This window comes from Colossoma macropomum, unplaced genomic scaffold (genome assembly GCF_904425465.1).
Source record: "Colossoma macropomum unplaced genomic scaffold, Colossoma_macropomum, whole genome shotgun sequence".
NCBI lineage: Eukaryota > Metazoa > Chordata > Actinopteri > Characiformes > Serrasalmidae > Colossoma > Colossoma macropomum.
Genome location: NW_023494806.1, coordinates 19,827,167 through 19,854,963, shown reverse-complemented (window position 1 = coordinate 19,854,963; position 27,797 = coordinate 19,827,167). Strand labels below are relative to the sequence as shown.

Sequence of the window (27,797 nt, the reverse complement as noted above, 5' to 3'; positions counted from 1 at the left end):
ATAATTCAGAGGATCCAGTGACAGTTGGGTGAAAAACATATACAAGATATAAATCTGGTTTGGAGCATTTTTATTTACCATGTGGTGTGACAGCTGTAATTTAAAAACAAGAAACTTTATATTTTCCCCTTGAGAAAACCAGTTTACACCACCAGTTTACGTTCATGAACACAGAAACTTCTCTGGAACTTCAGATGTCTGGTCAGAATGGTCAGGGCATCTAATAAAAAATCCCAGTAATTTATTAGAGACTCATTTGCATGTTTGGTAGACTTGTGTGAAAGCAATATTGCAAAAGTGAAAAATTGCAGTTAGAATTAAAAAACAGTATATTGTGCACCTTTTCTGTAGGACATCTCTTTGTTAAATCGACCTACAGCTAGACTTGCGTCTGTGCACGTTTGTTTCAGGCGGAAAGGCCGGACACCATGCTGGGAGTCGTGTGTGGAGCCCTCCATGTAGCCGATGCTAATTTCAGGAAGAGCATGTCTGACTTCCTGCATTCACTGGAGAGGTGAGCTGTTCAGTTAAAGATTCAGTCATAGACTGATTTACAAGAACAAGGACTTCAAAAGAACTTCTGCGTATAATATAATAACCCTGGTAATTATATTCTGTCTGTCATATGTCTTTGCCTGTTGTAGTGTTTAAACTGATCTGTAGCTAATCAGGTAAATTATGGAAAGCTGTCCTGTGTCAGTGGTCCTCAGGCTCTTCCATGTGGGCGTTTTAATGACTGATATATGGCTGTCATGCCTGTGAGATCTGAAACAATTAAAACTTTTATTAAATTATATTTTCATCCAAGCAGTTTATGAAAATGTTCAGTTTTACAGAAATTCATGTTTTACATAAACAAATGATAAGCACTAAAGTTTGCTGTAACAAGGTAACAAGCCCCTTTACTTCACAGCGTGCTTATGAATGAAGCCTTGTCCACACAAATCAGAACATATCTCAAGAAATCCTTGTCCACACCAACAGCATTTTTGTAAATCTCTACATCCACACAAGAACACAAAAATGTCTTGAAAGCACTCACCTGAGCATGCCAGCACAGTAGAGGACGATAACACCTCATAAAATTTGATGCCAAACACCTCCAGAACACAGTGAGCATTCACACTGCACAAAACATAGAGTGCACCTCTGATTAAAGTGATTTGGCGTGATACAAACACAGTAGGCTTTCATTTGCAGGCTGTCAGACCTCCATAATTTGATATTTTACACATTTTCAAAGTCTGATTTCTGCCAGAAAAAAAAAAACAGTCATCCCCAGTCATCAGCTGTATTTCAAACAGAGCTCTGCATCCTTAATTAATTAAAAGGGCTACAAGTTCAATGACATGATGTCAGTGTTCTCAGAAAGCTGGTTTTATGGTGTCAAATAAAGCTCCTAGACTAAAGAAATGTGGTTTCCAAAAAGTCTAATTTACCGAATATTTCACTTACCCCAGACGTAGTGGAGTATCTTGTAGCCAAGATATGTTTAGTGCACAAATTTTGCTTTGTTAGTTTAAAATTGGAGGTGTTGTCTGAAGTGCCTGTCTGCAGTGTTCAGTTACGCAGTGAAGTTATGTTCATTTTTATAGCTCACAGTAAGTCACACGTGCTCTAACCCACATCAGCCAGTCTGCTTGGACGCCAGACATGTCTTGGCTGATCAGCTACATCTGGGGAAAGAGGAACATTAGATTTTTCACCTAACCATTCCTTTAAAGCCAATATCAGTTAATCTTTAAAGTGAGGATGAGTTGTGTCAGTTGGAGAAGTATCACGTGGATGGTCTAGATTGGTCTTTTGTCTAGTTTAGAGCTCTAATCTGTGGTTTATCTGTGCTCAGGGGTCAGGTGTTACCTGCTGCCAGCCTGGTTAACACCGTGGATGTGGATCTGATCTACGAGGGAATCAAATACTCCCTTCAGGTAACAGAAGATTATGAACTAACCTGTTCAAGCCTGTGGAATCTCTGTGGTGGTCTTATTTCTGACTGATCTGATGTGTGATAGGTGACTCGGCAGTCCCCCACCACCTACGTGATCATCATGAACAGGTCAGATATTGAGATTGACGTGCACAGGCTGAGCGACGGCGGCCTGCTGTTCTCCTACAGCGGCAGCAGCTACACTACCTACATGAAGGAGGAAATAGACAGGTCTGATTGGCTGTATCTGAACCGTTTATGTTGCTGTTAATTGTATATGGTGTAATTCTATGTCTTTGTTGTTGAAAGAAAAGTCTCCAAAAAGTAACTTTACAGGGAAAAGAAAAAAACATTCTTAGCTTTTAATGTAAGTTACAGTAACAAGATTTTATTCTGTGTCGAGTTTGACTGTTTGGTCCATTTGTCATGAAATTCTGACGCAGAGTAAACGGTACACACTTAAAAAAGATCTTCAAGGGTTCTTTAATGAAGAAAATGGTTCTGTATAGAAGCATGAACACTCAGAGAACCTTTTGCATGATTAAAGGGTTCTTTGCATCATGAAAGCGTTCTTCAGATTGATGGAGAATGTCCTGTAGATGGTTCACTATAGATCCTTTTTGAAAAGGGTTCTATTTAGCACCAAAAAGGGTTTCTCTACTGTTACAAGCTCGACATCAAAGCAATAGAAGAACCCTTTTTGGTGCTATATAGAACCCTTTTCAAAAAGGTTCTAAATAGAACCATCTACATTACAGTACAGAACATACCATCAATCTGAAGAAACCTTTCATGATACAAAGAACACTTTAATTATGCAGAGGGTTCTTTGAGTATTCATGGTCCTATATAGAACCATTTTCTTTTCCAAAGAATCCTTGGAGAACCATCTTTTAAGAGTGTAACTGCAGTACATTTTGCAAAAAATTTAATACAAGGCTTTATTCCATCAGCGACGAATGTTATGTAACTGTATATGAAGATGTTGTGTGGCTGGTGTAGCATCGTGAGTAACAGCGGCAGGTATGGGGGGGGCTGAGGTGGCACCGGCCCCCACAGGAATTTGATTGGGCAATCAAGTGAACAGATCTGTCCCCTCCACAGCTACCGGATCACTGTGGGCAACAAGACGTGCGTGTTTGAGAAAGAACGCGACCCTACGGTGCTCCGCTCGCCCTCTGCTGGAAAACTGCTGCAGTACATTGTGGACGATGGGGGTCATGTGACAGCTGGACACCCATACGCTGAAATAGAGGTGAGACTCTAAAGGAAAGCTGCATAACTAAGCACACTGGGTACCAAGCTACATGGTCCGATTGACAGCAGTCATGAGCTGGACCAAAAGTAACTTTGCTGCAATACTAAGATAGCATTAGTTCAAAATTTTATGTTTATATTTATATTTGCATTTATAAGTATGTTTATAATTGTGTGTATATATTTTTATAGTTGCATATATGTTTATTGTATTCAGTGTCAGTCCATATACGGGGCTGATGTCTTTAACCACACATTGTGGGTTATTTTGCTTAATTCTTTAGATAATAATCTGTGGTTGTGTTGTTTGTGTGTTGTGCAGGTGATGAAGATGGTGATGACGCTGACGGTTCAGGAATCGGGCTGTGTTCATTTTGTGAAGAGGCCAGGCGCAATGCTGGAGCCAGGCTGTGTAGTAGCCCACATGGACCTGGACGACCCCAGTAGTATTCACCCTGTAAATACTCTCATTATTCAGAAGTGATGTCATTCTGTACACTTTTCCATTGAATATCACCGGATCGTCTGAATTACAAGGTCCCTAAAAAGCTGAAATATCAACATTGCTACACCTGTGCTAATAGCAAACTATCTTGTACGCTGAAATGACATCACATGAAAGTCTACTATTAAACATCAACACTATTATATAATAACACCAGCTATTCTGGATGTACTCTATTACTGCCAAAGCAACTTAACTACCACACTGGACAAAGCTTGCTGGTTTGTGTGGGGTATTTTGGTGAGGTTGCCAGTCTTATGATATCAGTTCTGTCTGCAGCAGTGTTAACTTGCACACAGCAATATTTGTATTTCAGCCTTTTAACAACTTCATAATTTAGCTTAGAGAAATTATTCAGAATATGGGCTTTACACTGACAAATAAAATGACTTCTTATGGTTCTGATGGTGCTGATGGTGCTTATTTCATAAGATGCAATAAACGATCTAAGATGAACAGAATGTTCCCGTCTCGCCTCATTTTAAGGATTCAGGGCACCAGTGACAGGACTTTATCTTCTGTGATCATATATTATCTGTGTTGATCTGCTTCTCAGTCCTCCCCAAGCTTCACCTTGCATTATAACATTGTTCTTCCCTCCAGGTGGAGCTGAACACTCAGCCTTTACCTGCTCAGGAGCCCCTTCCCATGGTGGGTGAGAAGCTGCACCAGATATTCCACAACGTCCTGGAGAACCTGGAGAAGGTGATGGATGGATACTGCCTCCCAGAGCCCTACTACAGCAGCAGAGTAAGAACATACAGATGGATTTTTGGTTCATTTTTGTTTTATAGAATCGTTACTTAAAAACCTTTTTAAAAAAAAGTCTACATTTAGGGCAGTTTCACCAAAATATTGCTTTGCAGGCCTGGTACAGTATTGTGATTGCCACTGAACAAGAGTTAACAGGGGACAGTACAGTGAACGTTATCTCTCTCACAGTAAAGTGATCTGTTCCTTCAGTTTCTCAGGGCTGTTTCTGTCTCTGTGGTGTTGCTCTCTGACCCTCTGTCCTCTCTCTGATTAGCTGAATAAGTGGGTGGGCACTCTGATGAAAACCCTGCGCGACCCCTCCCTGCCCCTGCTGGAGCTGCAGGAGATCATGACCAGCGTGTCTGGACGTATCCCTGTTACTGTGGAGAAGGCCATCCGTAAGGTCATGGCTCAGTACGCCAGCAACATCACCTCCGTCCTCAGCCAGTTCCCCAGCCAGAGGGTGAGTTCACACCAGTTCAGAGCAGCTTAGGTCAAGTGTAGTACCATCATACTCACAATCCATTTAGCAGTGCTAAAAGCAAAGTAAAGATAAGTATCATATATATGAATGTTTAAAAATTATATAAATATGTACATGTATCTCAGCATCCTGTGAAAGTGCAGTATTATATGACAAGAAGTATGACGTTAGTGTTATATGGTTTTATTAGTATAACACATTTAAAAGCTTGCTTTACTGTGAAAGTGCAGTAAAGATTCAACCTGTGGATTGCATTACCACAAACTCCAATACAGTACAGTCAGCTAACAGGCTGTTGCAGCGATAAATAAAAGATAAAAAAGTGCTGTGAAGCTAGAACAGTGAACAGGATCACACAGAACACAGAGACTGATGGCTAGACTGACGTTTATGTAGTAAAACATTTTCCCTTGAGGAAAATTCAAGACCGGATTATCCCTTAAGTTACGGTTACTGCTAAGAGTAATAAAAGTATGTGAATTATGTGGAAAGAACAGATTGTAAACTTTCAGCAATGCTACATTTGTGTTTGTAATTAGATCTTTTTATTGAATTTGATGACAACACCTTGCACATTTTTATCTTAATTTGTCATTGCTTGATATCAAATAGAAGAAAGGCAGAATCAATCAGAGCCAAATTTAGAGCCAAAAATTTAGTTAATTATGTAATTTAGATGTTACAACAAAATAACAATAGTAAGACAGCACTTCTGAGAGTTAACTGTTTATCCTCAGCAATTACACAGTGGTTAGAAAATGCCAGAATATTGATGGTAGTAACTGTTATTTATTGATTGATGAGTCAATATTGTTCAATAATCAATTGAATGGTTAAAGCAATCACATTGACACCGGTTTCCTGAACGGCTTGCTGCCACAGATAGCCAATATCCTGGACAGTCATGCGGCCACTCTGCAGAGGAAAGCAGACCGTGAGGTTTTCTTCATAAACACTCAGAGCATCGTGCAGCTGGTGCAGAGGTGAGCGCCCCCGGTCTTATCAGGGCTGTTTAAAGTGGAGCTGGAGTTCCAGAGCATATCTCAAGGTCGCTGAGTCAGTCAGATACAGTGGAAAAAACACAGCCACACGTGTTTTCTAGTCCAGTGAGCCATTAAAATGAGTCAGAAATGGTAATGGGGAAATAAAGGAAGCAAGCAAGCCGGGGGTGAGTTATCATTTAGAGAGCGCAATCATGCTGTATATATAGCATGCACTCCATTACACTAACCTTTATTTCAGACCACGCCTGCATTTTAGATAACTTTTAGGTGAAACATATCGTCTCTTTGAGCATTCCCTCGATGACTGTTAACAGATACATTCACATACATTCCATTTGGTGCTAATTTATCAGCTAGTTTTTAAAATCAAAATTTTATAGGTAATTTGGGCAAAGACTAGGTTTAATCTGTGTATGGAAGACTGAAAAGTGGAGGAATAGTTCAATAAAACATGCTAATGTTGATCATAATTAAAATATAGCCACCAGTAAGTGATAGGCCGATTATATCGTGTTGCTAAATAGCTTTAGCCACATTTGCATGTTTGCTTGAGTTAATTAAAGTTCAGTATCTTACCATCATGCTGAGGTGTGTTTGTTTGTTTGTTTGTTTGTTTGTTTATGTTTAGGTATCGCAGTGGTATTCGAGGCTATATGAAGTCTGTGGTGTTGGACCTGCTGCGGCGCTACCTGCAGGTGGAGATGCAGTTTCAGCAAAGTAAAATATTCTTATTCTCCCTGGAAAAAGACACAAACATCCAGCTCACTCTCAAAAATGCTGATTAGAGCCACATCTGAGCTTATATTTTTAAAGCTACTCTCTAAGTTTTGGGGATTTGGAGACCTCTCTGGTGGAAATGTGTAATGTAGCGTGTGGTAGAACAGTTTGAAAGGTGGGATGTGCTTCAGCTCCCCTTCCCTGAGTGGATGAATCTGATGATTGAAAGAGAATTCAAAGAGAACTCAGTCTAGATTTGGTGAACGATGCGTCTTCTGAGGATGTGAGTGAATTATCTGCTGTTGTCATCATATTTTCATGAGTATGCTGTTGATTTTGAGATCATTTGAGGCCTAAACATCAAGTCAGACCTTCTTTTTGAATCTGTATGTGTGATTTTAATACATAAGGATGTACGTGGTGTGAAAAACGACTGACGCCTCTGGCTTTTAAATGATTATTTCAGGCTTTATAGCAGAGGTCACCAATAGGCGGACCGCGGTCCGAGTCCGGACCCAGACACTGTCCTCTGCAGAAATGGACCTATAACCGATAAACTATGGAGAATTATTTAATTTCGTTGGGTGGTCCTATTTTATTCGGCGTAACATTTCTAGTCATTACGGTACCGGTTTAGCGGCTCGGGAGACTCACAGACCAATCACATGCGTTGTATATATTACATGAGACGCTACTCAGCCAATCAGATCTGTGCATTACGATGAACACTAAGATTGACTGAGTGACGCACACAAAGGGGAGGGACGAGGCGAGACAGCAGTCGGAGAAGAAAGTGAGCCAGATTATTTCACATGGTGTGCTCTAAAAAGAGAAAACTGACCAATATTGTTGAAATGTTACTGAATTGTACTTTATTTGATTTGACATTTGGTTGTTGACTACATAAGATGTTGATATACCTACTAGGCTACTTCAGTTTACAGTATATGGCACTGAATCATGATGCAAGTTAGACATTATGATGTTCTGGACCTTTGCTCGAGGAAATGTTCTTTAACTGGACCTTACTGAATTTAAATTAAAGACCCCTGCTTTATAGAGTGACGTGCAGCAGCGTACAGTCACCATATTTTAGCCTGTTTTTACTCTCTTCACTCAGTTATGACACTTTTTTCGGTTTTAACAAAAAAATGAACATAGTGCAGCTTTAACCTTAATAAATGAAAAGGTTTAAATCTAGTTTCTTAGCGCCGTAGCACTACACTATTTCTTGGGTCCCTGCTCTAACATGCGTGACTCAGCTCAGAGAAGACCTGATAATTAGTTTAATCGGGTATTTTGGAGTTTCAGAGAACGATGTGGTATAATTCCACCATCATGTTTTTCACTATTATGTTTAATGTGAATCACAAAATGAGTTGTGCCCTTCTCTATCTCTCTGTCTCTCCTAGCCACCTATGATAAATGTGTGATAAACCTGAGGGAGCAGCATAAACCGGATATGACCCCTGTGCTGGAGTACATCTTCTCCCACGCTCAGATCTCCAAGAAGAACATTCTCGTCACAATGCTCATAGTAAGTCTTCTAGATTCATATTTACTCGATTTAGCAGCCACTCTCATCCAAATAGACTTAAGGCAGTAATGGTGTATTTTGACATATTAGTTAAATCATTCATCATTCTGTTTGAAGTACTGCTGGACTAACATCGCTCCTTTAGCTCAATATTAACATCTCGGTCAAAATATAAACCAGACTTGGGCAATTTAACTGCTGTCATTGCATTGTGAATAGTTGATGCTGACAATTTTGTTTGTGTGTTGAGTTCACAGTGTGAAAGATACAAGCAACTATTTACTGTAAGATTGATTTTATGGAAGATAATATTGTGTTTAAAAAGACATTTCTGCAAAAAAAAAAAACAGAAAAAAATGTCCCTCTACATGAATATAAGCAAAACTGAGCAGCCGTATTTCTGGTATGGCTTCAGCTTTTTGCATTTATTTGTTGTATGTTTAAATGTACAGTGGCCCTTATTAATGAAAGTTGCGTACAGTCCAATGTGATCGAAAAATAAACACACACAAATTTCACTGAAGTTTTGTTCATCACTTTCATCTTTGGCGCATCTGTGCAGTTAAACTCGCATCTGGTAGGAGTGTGTGTAAATTTGTATGTAATTATCAATATCCCCAGTAATATGAATAAAAGTAGACAATAACTATATTACTAAGAATGTGTGCAGATGGCAGTTCAGTACAAAAAAATAAACAAATGCTGCAACTATTCCATGTTCCATTTAAAGACATATTACATATTATTTCCAAATAAAAACATACTACATATTAGACATGTTATTAGAGGAAAATAATCATGTCAACTAAACATAAAAAACTAAGACATTTTTTTTATTTCACATTTTACTCTTTCCAGTGGTTGTAATTTTAACGGTATAAAGTTTGGTCACTAGGGGGAGCAGTGCACTCACTGCTCGACCTCACACTCTGCCTGCGAGCACAGCCATTGGCTCCTGAGCTGGTGTATGCTGTTGTTTTATTGGCTCTCTACTGAAACATCGGCATGGATTAGGGCACATTACATGTAAATGATATGTAAATGAGATGCTCGTAGGCTGGTGCTTGATTTCACGCACTGAAACTGATTCACTCTTTGGGCTCAAATCTCCACTCATTTCCATGTTTTATAAGAGTCAGACGCAGAGCAGCTCACACGTCATTAAAAGTGGTCAAAGCTGCACTCTTTTACGCAGCTCTGCTGAACAAGGGCCAGTGTGTGTATTTGTTTGTTAACACTCTAGTAAATCATTGGGGAACTTCGAGGTCACTTGTGTGATCTGATTGGCAGGACCAGCTGTGTGGGCGGGACCCAACGCTGCCGGATGATGTTATGGTGATTCTGAATGATTTCACTCAGCTCAGTAAGATGGAGAACTCAAAAGTCGCTCTGTGTGCCAGACAGGTAAGTAGGGGGGTTGATCGCGTCTGATCTTTGACCCATTCTGATCTACCTGTGTGATTAGCCTTCATGGTGCAGCAGGATGAAGAGTTTTTCCTGTTTTGCAGGCACTCATTGCGTCTCATTTACCCTCATATGAGGTGAGACACAACCAGGTGGAGTCCATCTTTCTGTCTGCTATAGACATGTACGGCCACCAGTTCTGCCCTGAAAACATGAAGGTGAGCTCAGATAGATTAGTTTTGCCTGAGGCGGCTGTTTAATGTAATGTATGGGATTTGATTAGCCAACTGGTTCAGATAAAGTGTTTGTGTAATGTCATATTATTATATATACTGAATTACAATTACTCCACAAATATTACTGTCAGACTTTAAAAACTGCTCACTGCAGATTCATACTGGATTAAAATCACTCCACAATTATTACTGTAAAACTACACACACTGCAGATTCATACTGGATTAAAATCGCTCCGCAATTATTACTGTAAAACTACACACACTGCAGATTCATACTGGATTAAAATCACTCCACAATTATTACCGTCAGACTGTAAAACTACACACACTGCAGATTCATACTGAATTAAAATCGCTCCACAATTATTACTGTCAGACTGTAAAACTACACACACTGCAGATTCATACTGGATTAAAATCACTCCACAATTATTACTGTAAAACTACACACACTGCAGATTCATACTGGATTAAAATCACTCCACAATTATTACCGTCAGACTGTAAAACTACACACACTGCAGATTCATACTGGATTAAAATCACTCCACAATTATTACCGTCAGACTGTAAAACTACACACGCTGCAGATTCACACTGGATTAAAATCACTCCACAATTATTACCGTCAGACTGTAAGATTCATGCTGGGTTTAAATGAATTACCTCCCCAGATAAAACCAGTCCAGCTCAAATAGGGCTTTGTGTAGAAATTAAGCTTCTTATCTAATACTTCCTCTTTCTCCTCACATATTTTTCTCCTCAACAGAAACTCATCATGTCTGAAACCTCCATCTTCGATGTTCTGCCCAGTTTCTTCTACCACAGCAACCGGGTGGTGTGCATGGCTGCTTTAGAGGTACATTTTGATTATTGTCTGTTTTTCTGTTTGTTTTCTTTGAAGAGAAAGTAGTGAAGGACACACATACGCCATACAAAGGCTTCATCATAAATAATAAGAATAATGAATGTTTCTAGTGTTTGGGCATGTAGTGTTTGTATTATTTTACCAATAAGGATGGTCAAGATGTCGCTAGGCACTGCTTATAACACTCTACCTCCTCAGGTTTTATGCCTTTAGTGTATTGTGAATAACAGCGTTTGTATGTGTTCAGGTGTACGTACGGAGGGGTTATATAGCCTACGAGCTGAACAGCCTCCAGCACCATCAGCTGCAGGACGGGACGTGTGCTGTACTATTTCAGTTCATGCTGCCCTCATCCCATCCTAACAGGTAGGGTGAAACCTTTACCCCACCCTAATCTGTACCCCAACACCCACACATCTGGAGTGCCCTGAGCTTCTAGCAAATTCCATCCAGATCTGAGCTTAAAGCAATGGTTCGGCCACAAATCAAATCTTTCCCCCCTCACTCCAAACGTGGGCGATCAGCCAGATGTGTCTGAAGTTTGCTTCTTAGGTTTTACGCTGCAGTTACAAGGCTGATGTAGCTAATATCTTACCAATTAGCATGATGCTAACTGCATGTCTGTGTCTTCACATGCTTCACATGCAGTGTGGAGTTGTTCGGTCATCTCTAATAGACTTGTATATGTGGTTTCTGACACTCTGTTCTCTATAAACGCTAATGTACAGACAGAATTCTGCCTTCAACCTGGCTACTACAAATGTTTTTGGCTATGCTAATGTACTTAGCACATAATTAAGTCTGTTTGAGATGACTGAACAACTCTAGTGTGACACGATTTAGGCATCCAGTTAGCACTATGCTAATTGATGGCAAACATGTCTTGGCTGATCGACTACATTTGGGGTAAAAGAGGAAACTGTTTAAATTTGATTTGTGGCTAAAGCTAATTTGGCTAAGCGTTTGAATAAATCACACAGTTGTTAGATGTTAACAGAAACTCTGTCGTACGTAATCAGACTCTACTAATCTGGCTCTAATGATGTAGGCGATCTGTAATACTTTTAAAACTGTCAGCATAAGCACTAGTGGTTAAAGTTACAAATAGGCTTCAGCGCTGCATTTTTGCTTTTTTCTTTTAATTTTCCCATTTTGATTTTGTGTCTTATGTATGTTTCCCCACAAAAGAGAGCCGAACACCAGAGTGAGCAACTCCATGCCCAAACCCACGTAACGGCCTCTTTATTTCTTAAAACCACTAATTAACTGTGTAACTGGTATTGCAGTGGAGGGTGTGCACCACTAAAGCAACTTCTCACTCTCACCATGCTAACGGGGCTAGCAGGGCTAAACCTGTGGTTTTAGAGCCTGTGCTAAAGCTACACTGGGCAGGCCTTGTATGTCCATCCTAAAATGTACAGCCATTCACTTTATTGGACTCTTTCCTTAACTTTCACGGTGGTTGTACAGGGGCTAGCGGTTTGCAGTGAGAGCGTATGGAGTCCCACTGGTGTGGTTCAAGCGATTTATCAGTGAGCAGAGGTGTTATGTACCAGGATAAACATGAAGCTTATCTGAACACCACTTCAGTGCTTTTGGAGAACGTAGCAATAATGAGGACTTGATTTGCAGATGCCTGATTTCAGTCATATTAGCCTTCCTCTTCTCCTCTGATCTGGTAGCTTCCACCTTGAGCAGCTTGGTTAATCACAGCAAATCACATTTTTGACATATTAAATGATTATTATTCACTGCAGAGTGGTTTCCTTTCTGTTTTGTATCTAATAATCTATTCAGTAACACTTTTGATATACAGTTCTATGCCAGTCAAATGACATTTTGTTGATTTTCTGAAGGAACATAAGTGAACACACCCTCTACAGAGAAACTGCAAATTTTAGTCCACATTTTCTGTTTATTTACTGAGTTAAATATATTGAGAAAAAACACAGGTCACATTTTATATTTTATTTTTTCCTGAATGTTAAATTCAGCAAATAGAAAGTGTGTATTAAAATGTGCATAAGTGTGTTTTCTGTAGAGGATGTCTTGTTTTCACTTAGAAAATCAACAAAATGTCAGTTGACTGGTGGCGCCCAGACTTTTTTATGACTGTTAAGTTCCTACTTAAGAACTTTCATGACATATAATGTCTCTGGCATAACAAAACCTTGCTTTTGTATCGCTGAAATGGAATATATCAAGAGAAGGAAAAAACATTCTTAACTTTAATGTATATTAATTAGGGCTGTCAAATGATTAAAAGAATGAATTGTGATGAATAACACTAAGTGAATGCAGTTTACAATTTTTATCACTGATGTACAGTGAGAGCAACAGCATCTGCATGTTCCAAACAAAGAGTAAACATATCATATTTATCATTTATATGGTTAAGGAGTGTGTATAGCATATACATAGTCAATGAGTATATATACTCATTGACTATATATATGCTATACACATGAGTGTATGATATATACTCATATATATATATATATATATATATATATATATATATATATATATATATATATATATTGTGTATATCATATACACAATAGGTTTATATATCATCAGTCAAACATCAAAGGATTTATATATCATACAGTCAAAGAGTGAATATATCATCATATATACAGTCAGTGGTTAAACTCAAACTCATACAGTGGATTTAGACTTGGAAAATGTGTTTACACAGTTAAAAAACTAGTGATACAGATTTATCATGCCACATGATAGTAACGAATTAACTATGACAGCCCAAATGTTACTGTTATAAGATATAGTAATTTTGGTCCGTGACATTTACGATGTATATTGCAGCATTTGAAATAAACACTGAATAAAAACTGAATAAATGTTTTGTTATGACAGTAACAATATATATAACTTGCTTATATCTGAGTGCCTAACTCAACAGCCACGCGCATTGCAGTGCTGCATGACCTGCAGTCTATTTAAACATCAGTCTTTTGTGAAGTCCTTCAGCAGGAACTTTAGTGTTTTTTTATCTACTGTAGGGTTGAACTCTGACTTTTAACCCATAAAATGTAGAGGTCAGATCGTTCTTTTCTTTGCTCAGCTCTGATTAATGCTCTGTCCGGAGTCTGTGTGTCCTCTGCTTTGTAACCAAGGCTTGACGCAGTTAAAGTGTAGAGGTTAAGGTCGATGACCCCTCGCCTAACACTGACCTGTGAATGCTCTTGTTACAGAGGGAGCAGTCCCACCTTGAACAGGTAGAGTACGAGCTCCTCCCTGCCAACCAAGCTGCCTCTATGCTCTGTCTTCACCTGGCCTGTGTGTCTGTAGCAATGCATGCTGGGTGCACCGTTTTCCATTCATTATTCTAATAAGATTGATAGTGTTTAGAAGGACAGGCCCTGTCTGAAGGGGACAGTTCAGTTCAGCAGCTGTAACAAGACTAACAGTGGCCATGTTAGACCTGTTTGAGCTGAACAGACCTCTCAGGTTTAGGTCCTTCCTAATTTATTGTAATTTGTGGGCTTTTCAGAAAATACTGAATCATTTTTGAAAAGTGTCAATCAACTGAGCTCCCAGTCAACAAGGGCGACTTGATGTTTGGTTGAGGACGAACCGACATCAATCTGTACAACTGAGAAATGTTATATTTATATTTATTATAGTTTATTTAATTCTTATATATATTTTAGTTGTTTTATTTGATCAATCTAAATCCACATTTAATTACAATAATTGAATTTTGATGGACAGCACTCCTCAGTGTAGTAACAGTCGCTATGCTTTACTAACTCCATCTGTTGTGTGGTGAATAAAGAGAAACATATTTAGCAAAGTCACATAAAATAAAAATTTGAATAATATCCACTGCCTACAAGGAGGTGAGTCTTGTTTGCAGACGTTTAAATAGCACATTCTTATGTTTATTCAGAGAAAAGCTCCTTAAGACTGCTTAGCTTAGCATAGGAGTCGCTTTTACTGAGCTGCTAGCGTTGCTGCTAACTCCTCTCCCTTCATTTTCTGAGAGGAATGGTCACTAAAACCACAAACTTAGCTTGTTTTTATGGAGTAAAACTCTATATGGTATTTCCAAGAGTATTTTATCTGTTTATTAATGCTAAAATGGAGATATATCTTTGTGTTTTAGAGTCTGGTTAAGTTAGCATCTCAACTTTCTGAATGAAACAGTCACATCTGAGCAAAAGAGAGGAATTTGGTGTTTAGAGCAAAATACAGAAGTCTTAAGACATCTGCTATAAACTATTACCTACTATTTTGTTCAAAATATTAAGTTGTTGAATTTAGATGTTTCAAAAATGTATTAGGCTACCTACAACATTAACTAACCTAGCTAAGCTAGCTAGCTAATGTAGCTAACTAGCTGACTGAGTTTTACATTCAAGTGGTTCATTATTTCTCTATTTAAGCAGAGGTTCAAGAAAATATAAACATGATGTGTTAATACAATAATATTACACAGTTTGCTATGAAAACAGTCGTCACTGTATTATTTTATTATTATATTATTTAATATCATGTTTTCCCTTCTCCTCCCACCACCCCACCTATCATGGAGAGAAAATTCAGTGCTATTTTCCATTCACAAAGTCCAAATAATCATCTAGAAGATATTAGACGTTAGTTCTTGTGAGTAATATGTAGAAATAAGAGTAATATGGGTTTGTTGTGGAAGTGGCTTGTGTTGTAGCTCCAGATACCTTCTGTCCTCTGTGTGGCTTCAGTACAGTCAGCACTGTATTTTCTTGTTCAGGTTTGTGACTAACGCCCTGACTCCTCACACGAACACTAACACGCAGGTTGTCGTTGGCGGTGAGCAGCTCTGATCAGTTTGAGACGATGCGGCGGCAGGGCAGCGAGCTCTTCCTGGATGGATCGCTGTCTCCTCCCTGTCAGAGGATGGGAGCCATGGTGGCCTTTCAGTGCTTCGACGACTTTAAGAGGTATGAACTTTATTTCTGGACTGTCATGTTTAGTCGTTTAGTCGTTTAGTGGATGCGCTTATCCCAGAGCAAATCAGAACATGGACAGACAGTAGACGCCAAAGTCATGCAAAGTACCTGGAGATGCTACAAGAATCTGTAACCTAAGAGTGATGAGGTTTAATAAGTTAATACCAGTGTAGACATTGAGTGGAATTCGTTAAACATATTTTTTACAAGCAGTATGAAACGGAGCCTAGTGCACACTTTTATATGTTTTTTTTTCACATTTTTATCTGTAAGTTTTAAATTTTTTTTATCGAATCTCACATTTTTTCTGGGGCTTCCTGGTTATGTTTATCTTACTCAAGTGAAAGATACTTTTGCTCAATTCATCAAAGTAGTGCTTTTTAACAGTGTTTCTATAGCATCGCAAAACTACGATAAAGTGACATGGATTAACCGAAAGAATGCAGTGGTTCCTCAAGTGAACAAGATGAAAAAGATGAGGGATGCTAATAGGAGTATGTTTGAGAAGGTGGGGGGGGGGAGAACATGTCTTGAACATGTTTTTTTAAAAATCTGAAACGGTCAAAATGTTAGAGCAAAGTATTTTTTATTTTTAAAACACTCTACTCATTTATTTCTCTAAATAATCAATACATGACTCAATTACTAGTATAATCAGTAGTGACCGCTCTGTCTAATGCAGCCGAAGGTATGTGTGAAAGCTCAGTAATTATTCAAAATGAAAATGTATGCGTTCAGGTGTTTTGATGAGGTGATTTCCTGCTTTGCTGACCCGCTGTGTGAGAGCTCGTTGTTCACCGACTCTGTCTCCGGCCTCTACGATGAGGAGAGCAGTAAGGTAAGGACTGGAGATCACACAGAGCTAGCAGAGAGACCACACATACATATACGTATCTTACAGGGAGAACAGATAGCTCAAACAGAACCGAGAAGAAAAATAACGATGTTCCATGGTCGTGTTTTTCACGTGGTGTGGTTCTCTGTTTTCTGCAGAGCATGAGGGAGAATCCCATTCACATCATCAACGTCTCAATCAAATCGGCTGACACTGAGGACGATGATGCTTTGGTCAAAGCGTTCACTGACTTTGCTCAGTCCAAAGTGAGTTGAATGAATCTCATATGGTCTCACTTTGCTCCTCTCCACTTCAGTCTGCCATCCCTCCAGCAGTGAAGCATTTGTATACTGGGGCAGATTTAGTCTCAATAGCTTCGGTCCTGATTTATTTAATTTAGTGCCTTTATTTGCACATTTAATTATTGTCAGTTTATCCCAATGGCTGAATAATACCACGCTAAAGCTGTTCTGACCTTGCTTTGTGTCTCTTTTTCTTTCAGAAAGCTCTGCTATATGAGTACGGAATCAGAAGAATTACGTTCCTGCTGGCACAGAAAGTAAGTGCTGGTGAAAGTTGATATTCAAATGTTAACACAAAAATAAATAACAAAAATATTGATGAATGCACTAAAATAAAATAGATATGTAGAAATGTGTGCGTAGTTGTTTGTGTAAACATGTTTGTTTTTATTTAAACAGAGGGAATTTCCCAAGTTCTTCACTTTCAGAGCCAGAGATGAGGTAAAAAAAAATAAATTCAAACTTTAAATGCATCGGTGCAGTACCCGTATCTGACCGTATCCCGCTTCCTCTCGCCGCAGTTTCAGGAGGACCGGATCTATCGGAATCTGGAGCCGGCTCTGGCCTTCCAGCTTGAGCTGAACCGCATGAGGAATTTCGACTTAAAGGCCGTTCCCTGCGCCAACCACAAGATGCACCTGTACCTGGGAGCTGCTCGCGTAGAGGAGGGTGCTGAGGTCACTGACTACCGCTTCTTCATCAGAGCCATCGTCCGCCACTCAGACCTTGTCACCAAGGTATTATCCACCGCCACAGAAATGTGTGTGTGTATATACGATGCATAAAATTACTCTGTTAGTCGTTTATAACTTCCCAAGTTCAAATAATTAGAAAACTGAGTGGGTCTAAAACTGTGTTGCTCCATTTGTGGTGCCCTTGTTGTTTTTTTATAATCTGAAATCTAAAAGTGTTTATGTTAAGCCAATAGCGAGCTTTTATTAAACAGATTTTATTTGACTCTTTCCTGCCTGTGTGCAGGAGGCCTCGTTCGAGTACCTGCAGAACGAGGGCGAGCGCCTGCTGTTGGAGGCGCTGGATGAGTTGGAGGTGGCGTTCAGTAACACTCCGACACGCACAGACTGCAACCACATCTTCCTCAACTTTGTCCCCACTGTCATCATGGATCCCATCAAGGTGAGCAGCCAGAACATGGCAGTTCCATGTTTATAGATAACAGTGTGCCATACAGAGTCAGAAACCACATAACTCCACACTGTTTCAGGTGAGTGAGTGATGGTTTATGTATGCAGCTAGCACCATGCTAGTTGGTGAGGTGTAAGCTTTTATTACTTGTTAGTTACATTACCTCGTAGCTCCAGCAGACGTTTGTGTACAGTTGAGTTTTACTGAATTACGGCTTTAAAGATGTAATGTTTTCAGGAGTCATTGGTGGAGGCTGCACTTCTACTCTGAAGCTGTTAGATTTAGCTCCATCTGCTGGCTGAAAGCTAACGCCATTCTACTGTGTCTCACGTCTCCTCTCTCAGATTGTGGAGAATGTCCGCACTATGGTGATGCGCTACGGCCGACGTCTGTGGAAACTGCGTGTGCTGCAGGCTGAGCTGAAGATGGGAATCCGTCTGACTCCCAACGGAAACACCATCCCAATCCGCCTCTTTATCACCGACGAAAGCGGATACTACCTCGACATCAGCCTCTACAAGGAGGTGACGGACCCCACAACGGGACAGGTGACCTCTCAATTATTTTTTTCTAAAGTTTGATTACAATTTACATAAAGTTAATGTGCTAATAGTTTGAAATAGTAGATGGTCAGTACAAATACTTGAAAAGAAATGAATTCATTAAAGCTTTCCACATTTTAATGAAGGCTTGTGTGTTTTATGTTGTATGCGACTCTGGGTCTTGACTCTGTTGTCTGTGTCCCTCTGTTTTGTAGATCATGTTCGAGTCGTACACAGGGAAGCATGGCCCGTTACACGGAATGCTCATCAACACCCCCTACGTCACTAAAGACCTGCTGCAGGCCAAACGCTTCCAGGCCCAGAGCCTCGGCACCACCTACGTCTACGACTTCCCTGAGCTCTTCCGTCAGGTGTGTGGAGATTCTCAACCTGATATTATACACACTTCATCTTAAAACATGTTCTTACAGTGAGGGCATTGACCCTTTTAGCTGGAGAACTGTATAATAATTATTAATAAATTAATAATTATTATTATTGATATTATTATTTGCTGTGTTATTCACATAGTTACATAATTATATAATTGATTATCAACAAACTTTACATTCATTTGAATGTTTAGAATCTGCAGATTTTCACCACTTGTTTCAGTGAGATATCCGAGTGGGGGAAAAAATGCAACATACTTTTGTTTTTACCAGCAATAACCACAAATTCTAAGGGTTCACCGTTTCGAGTTTACAAAAAGAGCCTGACGTCTAGATCTGGATTGCATTTACTGTTCATTGCATTTACTGTTCATTCAAGGATGGCTCTAAAGTTGGTAAATTGTCATATCACCAAATCATAACTGCCAGCCAAGTGCCAAATTTATTGCATGAACAATGCGTATGTTCACTGGAATGGACCAATGGCATCACTGCAGAAAAGGCTGCATGTAAGCTAATGTAACTATAACTGTGGTTATTTATAATGTATTTTGTGTTCTTCTTGACTCAGACTCTAAGATCTGTAACAGCTGTCCTGTTTTTTCGCTCTCTCTCTCTTAAGCTTTGAGAGATACGTTAATGGAACTGTTGTCACTTTTAATGCAACTGCTCTATCCTTGGTCTCCTTGTCTGGCAGGCTCTGTTTAAGCTGTGGGGGCCGGACGACAGCTACCCTAAAGATGTGCTGCAGTGTAATGAGTTGGTGTTGGATCCTCAGGGCAGACTCGTACAGATGAACCGACTGCCTGGGGACAACGAGGTATTGTACACCTTGCATTGCTGTTGATCTGAAGGAGACACTTTTGGTGTCTACCAGGTCTTCCTGGTTGCTAGGAGTCCCATTTTTTCTGTAGCTTTTGATCATTTTTTCATTTGGAAACAGCATTTTTTTCCACTACTGTATATAAATATCTGAACTCATTTTGGTGTTTCTTTAATTGAGTATTCAAATAAGGCATACGTAGTTTGTACTTGCATAAACCGTGTAATTGCTCTCTGTTTTCATTCAGGCCGGGATGGTGGCGTTCCGGATGACGATGAAGACTCCGGAGTACCCTGAGGGACGGGAGATCATCGTGATCTGTAATGACATCACGTATCGGATCGGTTCTTTCGGACCCCAGGAGGACCAGCTGTTCCTGCGAGCGTCTGAGCTGGCCCGGGTCGAGGGCATCCCACGTATTTACATCTCAGCCAATAGCGGTGCTCGCATTGGTCTGGCTGCAGAGGTCCAGAACAAGTTTCAGGTGGCCTGGCTCGACCCCAGTGACCCCTACAAGGTGACTGCTTTCAATTAATAAATGTTGACACTCTTTGAATGCTTGATTAGTTAATTTACTGAAACCATCTGATTGATAGTGATTTATATGTTTTTTTCATTTACTCCAAATGTAATGTTTGATTCTTCAGTTTAGAATTAGCATGATGCCAACTGCATGTCTAAATCATCACACTTGCCTCAAACTGTGTGGAGCTGTTCATCTCTAATGGACTTATTTATGTGGTTTCTGATACTGTATGACACACTGTTATCTTTAAACATGGACTAAAGTACGTGACTAAAAAAACGTTTTTGTCTGTACTTGGTGGGCCTTTGTGTTGTGCTGTACAGATGTTGTCTCACTGGTGTTTTTCTGTGGTCTCACTCTGTGTTCACTCTTCCTGCAGGGTATTAAGTACCTGTACCTGACCCCCCAGGACTACACACGCATCAGCACAACTAACTCCGTCCACTGCCGCCATGTGGAAGAGGAAGGGGAGTCCAGGTGAATCCTCTTCACCTTTCATAGCTTCCATGAGATTTTTTTCTATCACTCATTTTGAGTTAGCTTTAAGCTTCAGCAACCAGACCATGTTTTGCACATATCTAAGATATAAACCAGAAGAATATCTTATCCACCTGTATGTTTTCTGTTCCCTTTTGGACAACCTTCGTATATCAGCAGATTTTTTCAGCACATAATCACATAATGATACAGTCTGATTTGCATGTCAGTGTTCAGTCTAAATAGCCCTTTTCTTTATTATCTGGACTGTTTACTCCAACTCATTATAGTCTTATTCGAACTGAATTAGTTTGCTAGCAGGATGTCTGTAATAAAATGTTTACCCAGCTGTTACATCCAGATGCCAATGAAATTACAGCAGGAATGAGTTTCTAGTGGGTTGTATTTTCTACAAAACGAAATGTTTGCGTAACACGTGGTCAAATACTTCTGGACATACAATAAATACTGGGTATAGAATAGAGCTTTACTCCTGTTGCTGCCTGGGATTGCATGTAAATTTAATCCTGTCCAAATGAGGCTTAAGACAGTGTGCTGTAGATATAAGATTAGGATTCACTTATCATTAGCAGAAGTATGGGGGGGATCCTACTTAATAGATACAGAATGTGGTGCTATAACATCTTATTAAACTGCTGGTTTGACATGATGTCCCTTTGTTACCTGCTGCAGGTACATCATTACAGACATCATCGGGAAGGAGGAGGGTCTCGGGGTGGAGAATCTCAGGGGGTCGGGGATGATAGCAGGAGAGTCATCACAGGCGTACGAGGAGATTGTCACCATCAGCATGGTGAGAGCTGCTTAGTGACTAGATAGTTTGTATGATTTTGGTACAGATGTTAATGTTATGATGATGTTGTTTGATGAGGAATATTATTTGTCTCTGTAGGTGACGTGTCGAGCTATAGGCATCGGGGCGTACCTGGTTCGCCTGGGACAGAGAGTCATACAAGTGGAAAACTCCCACATTATCCTCACTGGAGCAGGGGCCCTCAACAAGGTCTTACACTTATGCTTTATCATACATGTAGCCCCATAATCATTACTTACTGGGTTACTAAGGGCCACACAATTTGGACAGAGTTCTAGTACTGCAGTTACATTGCCACATGTTTAAAATATGTAAAAATATGCATTGCAAGATATTAAAAATGCACTGAATCATTTATATGACGTTGTAAAAGACATCAGTACCACGTTACAGTAAGACTACCCTTATAAAAGTTTATGAATGGTTTAAAATGAGTTTATTAATGATCATTAACTTGATCATAAACACTTTAAATGTCATTAATAAGCAGTTACTGCACATAAATATAAAGGACAAAAATGTTGCTTGCCAAATAGTGAGCCCACATTCATCTATACCATTAAAGCTCAGATGTTACTGGTTACTGGTCTCACTTTGTCTTCGACATTAGTCAGCTTTAAACAGTCAGCTTTATCACATCTTCATTGGGTACACTGGGTATTAATGATCTTTAAGGTTTTTATGACCTAATTAATGACCATTAATGAACTAAACTTGCAGTTCTGCTGCCTTCTTCGTTCTTTAATTTTCAATCCTCTGCACTCCAAGCTTGTTTTTGTCCTTTAGCATTTTCTCTACTGTCACTTGTGTGTTTATTTTCTCTCTGCTGTTGTTTAGGTGCTGGGCCGAGAGGTGTACACCTCCAATAACCAGCTGGGTGGAGTGCAGATCATGCACAACAACGGAGTCACACACACCACTGTGCCTGACGACTTTGAGGGGGTCTTCACCATCCTGAAGTGGCTCTCATACATGCCAAAGGTCCGAATGGTTTGTCTTATTGTTTTGAAGCTCAAGAAAAAAAGTGCTATTAAGAACAGCAGTGTGTTAATATTTATCAGTACATTAGCACCACCTGTTGGTACTGTCTGGTACTGTAGTGAGTAGTGCTGAAGAGTTTTGTATTGTATGGCAATCCGCTGTGTAATTACATAGTACTGTAAATATGTCATTGTTCTGTATTTTACTGTTGTCACATGTGGTATCATCTTGTGTTTTATGGTGTTTTGTGGCTTCAGAACAAGTTTACTCCAGTGCCAGTGATGCCCCCTACTGACCCAGTGGACAGAGAGATAGAGTTTGTCCCCACCAAAGCTCCGTACGACCCTCGGTGGATGCTCTGTGGACGACCCCACCCCAGTGAGAGCCCCACTAACAACCCTGCATCAGTTCTGTTCTCTAACACAATCTGTCCTACTGACTATTCATTTTGTGTGTATAATATGTTCTGTATTACTTTACACCATGTGATATGTAAAGCTTAAATGTCTTGCAGAGATTTGGTGTATTGATGAATAAGAAACAACTTATTATACCATGGTGATTAGTAAGAAAAACATTTACAGTACCAGTTGAAAGTTTGTTCCTCATTTTATCATACAGGAGGAAACATTTAAAAATATATAGTTTGTTTCATTAAAGTTGTTTTGTTTTGGAAATAAATTCATACATAAACAACGTCACTGTTCACAAGCATTTAAGCCTTTAGGTCAAAAAGTCTTTAATATGAAGAACAGAAATTCGTATGTATCCAAACTTTTGACTAGTGCTGAGCTTAGATATATTTATACTAAATTTCTGCATTATTTTATGTTTTATGCTCCGAGGAGAGTAATAAGACTCTTGTAGATGCTCATTATTGTGTTTGTGTATTTGCTTATTTTGTATTGTGTTTATAGATGTGAAGGGGGCGTGGCAGAGCGGCTTCTTCGACCATGGTACCTTCATGGAGGTGATGTCCGTGTGGGCTCAGACGGTGGTGGTGGGAAGGGCCAGGTGAGCTTACCCACAGTTTAGTTAACCTGTCTGTCCCCATATGATATCATAGCCCCTCTGAATCTGTGTGCTTGCTTTAGTGCGACTCTGTTCATATGGTGATGTACTGAAAGTGCTTTTTGCTTGGCACTTCGTTGCAGGCTTGGCGGGATTCCTCTCGGAGTCATTGCTGTGGAAACGCGGACCGTCGAGCTCACCATCCCAGCAGATCCAGCTAATTTGGACTCGGAGGCGAAGGTGAGTGTTGGTGCTGTGTTGAAGAAACGCTCCACCACTGTGAAGAGTAAGAAATGTTAGATGTGTCCAGAATGATGAATGCAGCTGTAGAAGATTGTAAAATGACTGAGAAAGTTGTCAAGCATCAAAAAAAAACCGAAATATGAATAGCATATTTCATGAATAGCACGGAAAACACAGAAATCTGCTGTGTTACTCAGTCAGTGAGTATCTGCCTGAAATCCCTGTTCTTCTGTCTGTCTGCCTGTCTGTGTTAGATCGTACAGCAGGCTGGGCAGGTGTGGTTCCCTGACTCAGCATATAAAACAGCTCAGGCCATCAAAGACTTCAACAGGGAGAATCTGCCCCTCATGGTCTTCGCCAACTGGAGAGGCTTCTCTGGAGGGATGAAAGGTGTGAAAAGAACTTTCTTAGTCCACGTTTCCATCCAAAGGATTTTTTTTTAACATAAATTGTCTGTGATGTATGAATGACGAGAAAACCTTTTTCCGTTCCATTGAAAAGCATGCTCAACTAACACACCTACGACACAACGGAACAGCCTTCACAAATCCAGCTGCAATAAAAAAAATAAATGTTTGAATATAAAAAAAAAATAAAGTAACTATTTTGTGTGTGTTTAGGTGTGAGAAATCACACACGGCTCCCTACAGTAAGAATCGCGATGCATCACTGATAACAGCCAAGCAGTTCAGCTTCGCTAGAGACAAAATTAAATTAAAGCAAAAACAGATGCTGCGGCAGAACCAAAACAGTTTTCTTGGAAAAATGCAGTTAGGTTTTGCGAGTAAGTTATTTAGTGGAGGTTATATAGCTTTATCATATGTACGCAGCACCTGATAATTGCTAACATGCTTGTTCAGCTTATTCGTTGCCTGTCCACTTCCACAAGCAGCTGATAGTTGTACAAGCCCGTCCCACCCAGCAAGCCATAATACCCTCCAGCCTGAGCCCACAGCCTGTTGGCTGTTTACCTGCAGTGCCTCAAAATTAATCCCAGCCACGAATTATTTCACAGATCAGATCTTGCAGACTTAACTGACATTACTAACTTGATTTTGAAGCACCTGGTGAACAAAGACAGTAACATGAGAGGAACGAAAACTCATCACTTGAGCTGTTTACTGACACTTTGATTTTAAAGGGCCTTACCTATTACTTCTTTTCTGTACAGCACGTTTTGTATTAACATTGATGAGAAATGTGGTGTTAATGTGCTGAGTTTGTGTTTTAGACATGTATGACCAGGTGCTGAAGTTCGGCGCGTATATTGTGGATGCTCTGAGAGAGTTCCGTCAGCCTGTCCTGGTCTACATCCCTCCCCACGCTGAGCTGAGAGGAGGATCATGGGTAGTGATCGACCCCACTATCAACCCTCAGTACATGGAGCTCTACGCTGACAGAGAGAGCAGGTGGGTTCAGTGCAGCACATTCACTTAAAGCCACTACTATTTCAACACGCAGGGCTTTATGAAGATATACATACAGGAGGAGACACTGACTTTATCTCTCTCTCCCTAATTCCTCTTTAATTGTCTATAATAGAAGCAGTGTAACATAGAGGGGATGCACAGAAATTTCAGTTCCTGCTTGTTTCTCTTGCTTTTGCCCTTAAGCCTGGCCTTGACTTCAGTGCAGATACTTCTTTTTAGATGTAAATGTGCTCAGATTAAATCTAATATTCTGCATGTTTTTCCTCTTAATCACCATCTTTTTCTGTCTTCACTGTTCATTATGTATGTACATTTCTCTCTCCCGCTCTCTGTGTAGGGGTGGTGTATTAGAGGCAGAAGGAACGGTGGAGATTAAGTTCAGAAAGAAGGATCTGCTGAAGACGATGCGCAGGATCGACCCTAAGTACGCTCGACTGGCCGAACAGCTCAGTGAGTTCTCACCTTATGGCTGTTTTTGTTTATGAACTGACTGTAACACCTGTAACTAGGTAACTGGGATCATATTAATATTAATTAATTAATTAATATTAATATTTTGTCACTATCGTAACACGGCTATCTTATCTCTAAAATCCTTAAAAAAACATTGTTTATTTTACATGCTTTTCAGCATTAACCGATTTAATCATAGTACTTAATGGAAATCACATAAATAATACTATATTGAGTAACTCCATATCTTTTGGTAATCACTTTTTTACCTCTAGTTTTGGAAGTTATTACTTAAAACATGCCTTCATTAAATCCTTCTGGTGTGGGTTCATGGCTGTTTCTTCTCTACAAAGTTTCTTCTCTAAGCTTTAAGACTGCTAAACAGGAGCTCAGAAACCACATACACGTTTTGCGTTCTGGAATTCAACCTTTTAATATTTAGTATTCTTTAGCAAGCTTATTAAAATTAAAATAGTCCTCTAGTTCTCTTCATTCTCTTTCCTAACACAGCGATTTTCGCCTTTACATTGTCAGCATTATTAGAATTCAAAAGCATCAAATGAAACAGCAAATTCTATATACTATTATATGAAAAATGATTTCTTTTGGTTTCCAATTTGAGTTTTTGGTTTCGGTTGTTGGCCAAATGTGTCCTAAATTCTAGTTCCGTCGAGAATTTTTCATTTCTGCTCGTCTCCAGTCCATTCATCATGAAATGTTCACACAACTGGCATTTAGTGTAAAATAGTCACAAACGCATTACAAAATGGAACTAATGAAGTATTGATTTGATACTGTTGATATAATGGACCAGGTCCAGGGCTGGAGGGCCACAGCACTGCCCAGTTTAGTTAGTCAGCTGATCTCTGGTGTTGTTTCTATGTTTATTCTCTGTATTTATTCTGCACTGATGCTGACTCTGTGGCCAGACTCTGTGGAGCTGTCGGAGGACGAGCGCAGTGAGCTGGATGCTCAGCTGAGAGCCAGAGAAGAGTTCCTTCTGCCCATCTACCACCAAGTAGCTGTGCAGTTTGTCGACCTCCATGACACGCCTGGGAGAATGCAGGAGAAGGGCGTCATCACGGTAAAAACCAATTAACACATGAATTATCGCTTACCTTATCTTCAGACACGATGAACAAATTCTTTACAGTAAACACCAACGTCTGACCATCTGTGTAAAACCAAACAAGCATTGCCATGTTAAGGTTTAATTTTATTAGTGTTAGTGGAGGTATGTGCATGTTTTCTGCATACAGAACCGTGATTCTCATCTGGGCTCATTTAAAGGCATCACAGAATATCAGTTCTGAGCTTAGTTTGACGCTTAATCAGTTAATCGTCTCATCTGCAGTTACGCTTATTTTATATGTACTGATCTTAGACACTGGTCATGTGTTTGCAGGATATCCTGGACTGGAAGAACGCTCGGTTGTTTTTCTACTGGCGTCTGCGGCGCCTCCTGCTGGAGGAGGTGGCGAAGGGTGAGATTGTGCAGGCCAACAAGGACCTGAGCAACGGTCACATCCAGTCCATGCTGCGCCGCTGGTTCATCGAGACTGAGGGGACCGTCAAAGTGAGTAGAGGATTCTTGCTTTTTTGCTTTTTATTTATTTTGCCAGTAAGTCTCTGGTTTAAGGATTTAGAAGTAGGTAATCTAAAGCTATATGGCACAAGTGTTCTAGGCCTAAAGGGCTAAAAGTGTTGTTTTTCTTCCAGGCCTATTTGTGGGACAATAATAAAGCTGTGGTGGAGTGGCTGGAGAAACATCTGTCACAGCAGGACGGCACACGATCAGCCATCAGAGAGAACATCAAATACCTCAAGAGGGACTACGCTCTCAAACACATACGCAGGTAAATACTCTAAAACAGCTTCACCTCAGGGACACGCAAAGGTGAACACTTTCACACATATTCAGACATACAACTTACTTTTAGCCCTTAGGCAGAAACTGTTAAACACTGATTTTAAAAAAAATTCTTCATAATATAATAGTAAACAGAGTCATTCAGAGTGGTTTGGTATGAAATGGTTTACAGTGGTGGTGATAGGAACCAGGGGTCGCCATGACTACAACACAAATATAGCCATATTATTTACTATCTAAAACAACCAGTGAACCCACATGAGTCTTTGAGTTTATATGTAATGTTGA

At 39.8% G+C, this 27,797-nt stretch overlaps 1 protein-coding gene across 1 annotated transcript in view; it reads left to right on the top strand.

Annotated features, from left to right (window-relative positions):
• The window catches only part of acacb (acetyl-CoA carboxylase beta), a 53,168-nt gene that overhangs the window by 23,232 nt on the left and 2,139 nt on the right, over window positions 1-27,797 (top strand). Inside the window, 39 exon segments of the mRNA XM_036598354.1 lie at window positions 411-514; window positions 1,847-1,928; window positions 2,013-2,158; window positions 3,032-3,182; window positions 3,507-3,641; window positions 4,293-4,439; window positions 4,717-4,905; window positions 5,809-5,909; window positions 6,559-6,647; window positions 8,060-8,184; window positions 9,475-9,588; window positions 9,693-9,806; window positions 10,596-10,685; window positions 10,942-11,060; window positions 13,910-13,933; window positions 15,494-15,637; window positions 16,385-16,484; window positions 16,640-16,747; window positions 16,984-17,040; window positions 17,183-17,224; window positions 17,305-17,520; window positions 17,762-17,917; window positions 18,271-18,474; window positions 18,684-18,839; window positions 19,558-19,680; window positions 19,931-20,200; window positions 20,589-20,686; window positions 21,380-21,500; window positions 21,600-21,710; window positions 22,359-22,502; window positions 22,760-22,880; window positions 23,420-23,516; window positions 23,657-23,753; window positions 24,011-24,146; window positions 24,988-25,165; window positions 25,524-25,636; window positions 26,569-26,723; window positions 27,045-27,215; window positions 27,359-27,495. Of these exon segments, the coding sequence (XP_036454247.1) occupies window positions 411-514; window positions 1,847-1,928; window positions 2,013-2,158; window positions 3,032-3,182; window positions 3,507-3,641; window positions 4,293-4,439; window positions 4,717-4,905; window positions 5,809-5,909; window positions 6,559-6,647; window positions 8,060-8,184; window positions 9,475-9,588; window positions 9,693-9,806; window positions 10,596-10,685; window positions 10,942-11,060; window positions 13,910-13,933; window positions 15,494-15,637; window positions 16,385-16,484; window positions 16,640-16,747; window positions 16,984-17,040; window positions 17,183-17,224; window positions 17,305-17,520; window positions 17,762-17,917; window positions 18,271-18,474; window positions 18,684-18,839; window positions 19,558-19,680; window positions 19,931-20,200; window positions 20,589-20,686; window positions 21,380-21,500; window positions 21,600-21,710; window positions 22,359-22,502; window positions 22,760-22,880; window positions 23,420-23,516; window positions 23,657-23,753; window positions 24,011-24,146; window positions 24,988-25,165; window positions 25,524-25,636; window positions 26,569-26,723; window positions 27,045-27,215; window positions 27,359-27,495 (4,985 nt within the window).